The sequence below is a fragment of the Glycine soja genome, chromosome 18 (genome assembly GCF_004193775.1).
Source record: "Glycine soja cultivar W05 chromosome 18, ASM419377v2, whole genome shotgun sequence".
NCBI lineage: Eukaryota > Viridiplantae > Streptophyta > Magnoliopsida > Fabales > Fabaceae > Glycine > Glycine soja.
This window is the reverse complement of record NC_041019.1, coordinates 36,850,825-36,856,886: the sequence shown is the minus strand read 5'-3', so window position 1 is coordinate 36,856,886 and position 6,062 is coordinate 36,850,825. Positions and strand designations below refer to the sequence as shown.

Here is a 6,062-nt window from a genome sequence, read left to right as displayed (position 1 = left end):
GAAATGATCCAATCTGGGATCACTTGGAACAAATAGTTTCCAAAATGCTGAGGATTGTGATATGCAGGAACAAAAATAAGCTAACCTCGAGGGAAAGAAGCAAGTGACTTGCCACTAAAACCTTTAAGCAATATAGTTTAGTTTATACTTGTGATATACTGGAACAAATAGAACATTGAATACAAACCAACAATAGCATGGGAAGATATAATTTACTTTACTTGTTTGGTGAACAATATATAAAATTTGGTCAAGTGAGACAGCAATATAAATACTAAGTACCAACTAATACAATATCTATGCCTTTTTATATAGCTTTGCATTAAAAAAAAGTAATAGAAAATAATATGTATATATACTAGGAGTATATTTTATTATTATTATTAAATCATAAATTATGATAAATATTAATTTTTTAATTTTAATAATAGATATTTTTAATAGGAAATAATAAATATTTTAGAAGCTATATAAAAAGGGATTTTTAATTAATTGACAACTTAAAAAGAAGTGTAGGTTAAATTTATATATCCATTGCTTTTATCCTCCTCCATGATGTAACTCAAGTTCAATGAAACAATGCAACTATTTGTAATACTATTAATTAAAAAATGATATTAAAATAAAAAATAAATATTTTTGTTAAAGAGTTACTTTGGGGTAGATTTAGAGGGTTAGTGTAGGCTTTCCAACTTTATAATATCATACATGTACATCTATTAAAGCTGGAATGCATGGGCCAGCCCAACCGTTTCAATGTTGGAATGCAAAGATGATGAAGCTTCACTTTAAAATGTTATTCGGGACCAACATGTTATATTTTGATGCATAAATTCACCCTTATAAAAGTATTCACTCTTGAACAAGAGAATATTAGGAACTACTCACTCTCTTTCATGATAAGCTATATAACTTCTCCTGTATCAAGTATGTCACACTAATTTATTTTTAAGTTTTTTATTTCTCCCTATCGTTTAAATTTAGTCTATCTCAATTTAAATTTGAATTTTGAATTTTAAAATTTGATACATTATATCAATTTGATAGACATACAGATCACATGTATTTATTTAAATAATTTGTTCACAATGTGGTCATAGCTAAAAAATTGCAGAGCTAAAAACTTCTAACTAAATGCTTAGGTGTAACATAAATTGGAAAATCAAAATATTGATACTTACTGGGTATAGTTCAAAATCAGCAGCTGGCCCAATGTTTAATATGTTCAGAGCCTCAGCTTTTGCCAGGTCGTACTATTTAACACTTGTTAAGAACTCATTGATGCTCTCTCTTGTTTGAACAGAGGCAGCAGTGTCAACCAAATAATCATAAACCTGCTAGATATACAGAACATTCATCTACCAATAAAACTTACAAGTATTCCCATTTATTAGAAAAATCAAATCTAACATTGTATTCAGACTGCGCTACTTTGGCAATAACTCTTGTTGGATCCTTTGAAGCTCCTTTAGCTCGTAAGAAATCAAGGACCTCAAAATTTGTGAGTTCACCAGCATTGCCCTCTAAGCTGTGACAAAGAGATTAAACATCAATCATATCCCAATATAAAAGAGAAAGGTTCAATTGAAATTAGTGTATTAATTTTGAAAAACAAACAAAAATGGTAGAAACATACATTTTCATCTGTAAGACACCAGAGTGAGAGAAAAGGCCATTACAAAACAAGAGAGTGTCTCCTTTGCTTCTGCAATAAAGCAAGCCCAGTACACAAACAGACAATTACAGAATGAAATTCCCAATTTTCACAAAATATAACAAATCACACTGCTAATACAGCTTAAACACACATAATTGGGTTGGGGTGGACATCAAAAGCAAAAAAAGTTGAGTTGGGTGTGTTTTCCCCTACAAAGAAAAATAGCAATGTTAAAAAATTAGATCAATACATTTAATTTGAGCAGCCAAACATGAATAAAATAGTGAAGACAAAAACAAGTTGTGAAGCTTCTGGCGGTTTGAATTGTGAGTCCAAAGAATCTTCTGGTTTAGCCTTGGAAAAACTGGAATCAGCAATAGGCCTTGCATTGTTAGGCTGAGTTAATCCAGCCACTGCCTTCATTCATGTGATTATCAATGTTTACTCCTGCTGCACTCACTTCCTGACCTTCTGGTTTTTGATTCTTGACATCAAGAAAAATTAAATGCTTGATTTTAATCAGCATCCCTATCTTCCATTTATTTCCATAAATTATCAAGAAATTCATCTCTCTCTATTCCTTTTAATACATGTTAAAATCAAAAGATAAAGACTAAACTAGCCCATAAGATTTAAAAGCTAAATTCACTAGAAATTACCCTTACCTTTCGTTAAGTTATCATGTATTAGTCATGAGAGTGAACACTAAAGAAAAACGATTGCAATATAAATATATACATGAAGAGCTGGGTTATTAAAAAAAAAGTACCTCCATTGAGCCATAAGAGAACGGGTTTTTGTTCTGGTTTGTGAGTGGCCTCGAAAAACCAATAGAGCAGTGCTCTTCCTTGAGTTTCATAGACAGTGATATAACCACCATATTGTTGAACTTGACTGGAGGCTGCGCAGGTAATCCATGCACTCTATCAGCTTTTTGCTCTGCTAGTATCTCCTGGCTAAGGTAACTAGCTACTGAAGGCTTTGCCACACCTAATGCTTCTATGGTCAAACAAACAAAAAGCAGAAGATGAAGATTGAGAAAAACTGAACACAAAGCCATAACTGATATATATCTCGGGTGTAGGTGTGTTTGTGTAGGTGTGCGATATATATCCATGCATTGAATTTGCTAACGGCCAAACAAAATACGCCAAATACAGTGATTCAAAAAGCATTCAAATGCCTAAGTTGCGCCGCATTTCAGTAAGTTGCAGATGTGATCATTACAATGCAGCAGCATTAATATAGAGTTGCATGCTAAAAGAATCAAAATCAAAATCTGGTATATATTTGCTCAGAAAAATTTCTAGCCTTGTAGGAGAATTTGTAGAAGATAGGAATGAGAAAACCCTAAGGTTTATACTGTAATTAATAACATAAGAGTCTCAAGATAGAGAATAAAGCTTCATTGTAAGAACTATGGAAAGCACCTGTAGCAGATGACGAGAGTGATGAGAAAAATGACGGCGACAACGACGAAGTCTATTTCGTTGAAGCCTTTGGGAAGACACGACACCGTGAGGCACCATTTGGTGGAGGAGATTCCGATTGTGGTGCCTAGGTACGCCGTCAAGCCTCTGGCGACGGTGACATTGGAAAGCACGGACCAAAGGTGACGTGGAGGTAGCTGAAGGCGCTGCCGGCGACGGGCACGTTGACGACAAACTCACTGTAGCAGAAGGCGGAGAGGAAGGTGCAAAAGCCGACAATGGCAATTAAAATAAGAGTAAACACCAAATTCAAATTAAATACTAATAGTATCTTAAAATTTCATTAATTTATCCACACTATCCATCCATTTGTAAGTAAAAATATTTTTTATTTTACGTACAATTTAGCTGTAGGAATAAGTTTTTATAAGGTTTTACCTACACTACATAGTTATAGGTAAATTTTTTTTTATATATTTTTCCAAGATTTACCTATACTAAAAACTGTAAGTATAATTCTTTGAATTTAACCTAAATTAAACAATGGTAGGTAATAAAGTATTTTTAAAGTTTACCTACACTAATTCATGTTTATAGGTAAAGGTGTTTGTAGGTATAAGGCATTTTTCTTGTAGTGCCTATGGTGGTTCAAGGAATGTGTGCAACACTTTTTTCGCTAACTATCACTACTAAAAAAAAGGCTTTCTACATCGCCCTATTAACATTGGTTAACGAAAGCGCGGTGACATTTTCGTAATTAAATGGAGTTACTTAACATCGATTATAGCAAAACCGATGTTAACTACTTGATGTTAACATCGGTTATTTAAAAAACCGATGTTAACATGATGTTTAGATGAATATGGTAACATCGGTTTGTTAAAAAACCGATGTAATGTATTTGATGTTAACATCGGTTTTTACAAAATCGATGTTAACTATATTCAGCTAACATCGGTTATCCATAAAAAACTGATGTTGTTATGTTTATAAGTTAAAAATTGAGATTTCACAAGCCGCGCGCGCTCGAAAACCTTGCCCTGCCTCTTCTCTTTGTCACCGTGAAATCACTCTTCTCTTTCTCCTCCCGCCTGAAAACTGCCGGAAACCGCTCCCTCGACACCCACATTGTCCTTGCTCAAACCCACAGAACCCCCTACACTGCCGGAAAACCCACATTCTCCTCGCTTGAACCCATAGAACCCCCTACACTGTTCTTGGAAGTCTGGCTCAAAGAAAACCCAACATACACTGTTGCTACTAGGGTGCTGAAACAGTCGTGGGTGCTCAAAGCTCAAAGCTTTCTCTGCGAGGTACGTAGGTCAACTTCGTCTATGCTAAGTTTCCATGGGTGTTCATGTTTTATTGATGATAATAATAATAATAATAATACGTCTTCAGTTGCAGTATTGCTGATTGAGGTACGAGGAAAGCTTAAAGTTTCATGCCATTTTGTTAGATCTCACTGCCATTGTCACTATTAGGGTTCGAGGTAAGCTTGATCTCTTTTTCATTTGTAGTTTACTTAGGAAACATGTTGAAGTTTGTCTCTGTTAAATCTATAGACTGCTTGGAGCACCAATAGAGATTACTAGTGATAAATCTTTAGGGCAATTTGTAACATAGATTCAATTATATGTAGGACTAGGGTCAGATATAGTCATAAACAAATTGTCTTTTGGTTCTTTGGTAGTAGATCACTGCTTTTGGAATGTTTTTTTTTTGTCAGCAAAAATAATATATATTGATATATGAGGGAGTACCAGAGGTACCATAAATACAAGAGTATGTAAGTAAGGCTGGTAAATCCTCATATCAGGCTGAATACAAACTGATAGGAGCTTACTAGCCTACTAAAAAGTGGCAAAAATTACAAAAACCACAGTTGGTGTTACCCTAGTTTACAAAAAACCAGCTGGTAGATTGCTAGACCAATAGTTGAAATGCATTGTAAAATTTTTCTCCATTGTTCTGAACCATGTCCATGCCAAAAATAGTGCATCTTCCAGCAAGTTACTGCCATTGAATGGAGCATTCGTGAAAATAATCTTATTTCTATGCTGCCAAATAGACCAATTTAGAGCTACCCACCAACACTTCCACCTATTGTATTTCTTCCCACCTTTCATCCCATTGTTGTGCTGCAGAAAATGGAGCCTTGGATTTATAGGATAGGCCCCCGAGGTGCCTATCCATGATAGGGATTCCCACCAAAATGTTGTGTTTTGCTGCAGTCAAAGAAAAGATGAGATGCAATTTCCTCCTTAATACTGCAGAAAGGACACAGGCTGTCATTTATATCAATTTGCCTTTTTCGCATATTAGACTTAGTCGGTAATCTATCTCTAATTAACCTCCCAGCAAAAATTGATGCTTTAGCTGGGATCTTTAGCTTCCATAAGTCCTTGAATATATCATCCATGTTTCCCTCCTCTGAGTTCCCTTGCAGCAGAATGTAGGCACTCCTAGAAGAATAGTATCCATTGGATTCAGGTTTCCATACCCAGCTGTCTGCTGCATGTTGTTGGAGTGTAGTGTGAGATATATCTTCCAAAAAACCTACAGTCGAGGCTACCTCATTGTCAAATAGGGGCCTTCTCCAAGAAAGGTTCCATTCCCATGCTGAATCTTTGAAGCTCCCCATTTGCAGAATTAATTTTTGTTGCTGGCGGGATATCTAAAATAGCCTAGGGTATTTCTGCATTAGTGGTTGACCAATTCCAGTCCATTAATCCTCCCAGAAATGAATTTTATCCCCACAGCCCACCCTCCATACTGTTCACTGTTGAAGTACATTATTGAATTGTTGGTCATGGGTCACCGCCATCAAATCCTGCCACCACACTGACTCATTGTTGACCCTTTTAGCATCCACCAGTGATCTCACCCACCATACTTAGAAGCCAATATTCTGGCCCACAGCTCCTTGCTTTGGTGAAACAAATCCCATCTCCACTTCTCGAGAAGAACTTTGT

At 35.5% G+C, this 6,062-nt stretch overlaps 1 protein-coding gene across 1 annotated transcript; it reads right to left on the bottom strand.

The window, feature by feature from the left end:
• Nucleotides 1–1,187: 1,187 nt before the first annotated feature.
• Nucleotides 1,188–1,644, bottom strand: LOC114395544. The gene is made up of 3 exons (XM_028357353.1): nucleotides 1,637–1,644; nucleotides 1,411–1,528; nucleotides 1,188–1,334 (listed from the first exon to the last, which is right to left on the bottom strand). The coding sequence occupies exons 1-3, from the start codon at nucleotides 1,642–1,644 to the stop codon at nucleotides 1,254–1,256; spliced, it is 207 nt and encodes a 68-aa protein (XP_028213154.1). The 3' UTR covers nucleotides 1,188–1,253.
• Nucleotides 1,645–6,062: the final 4,418 nt, after the last annotated feature.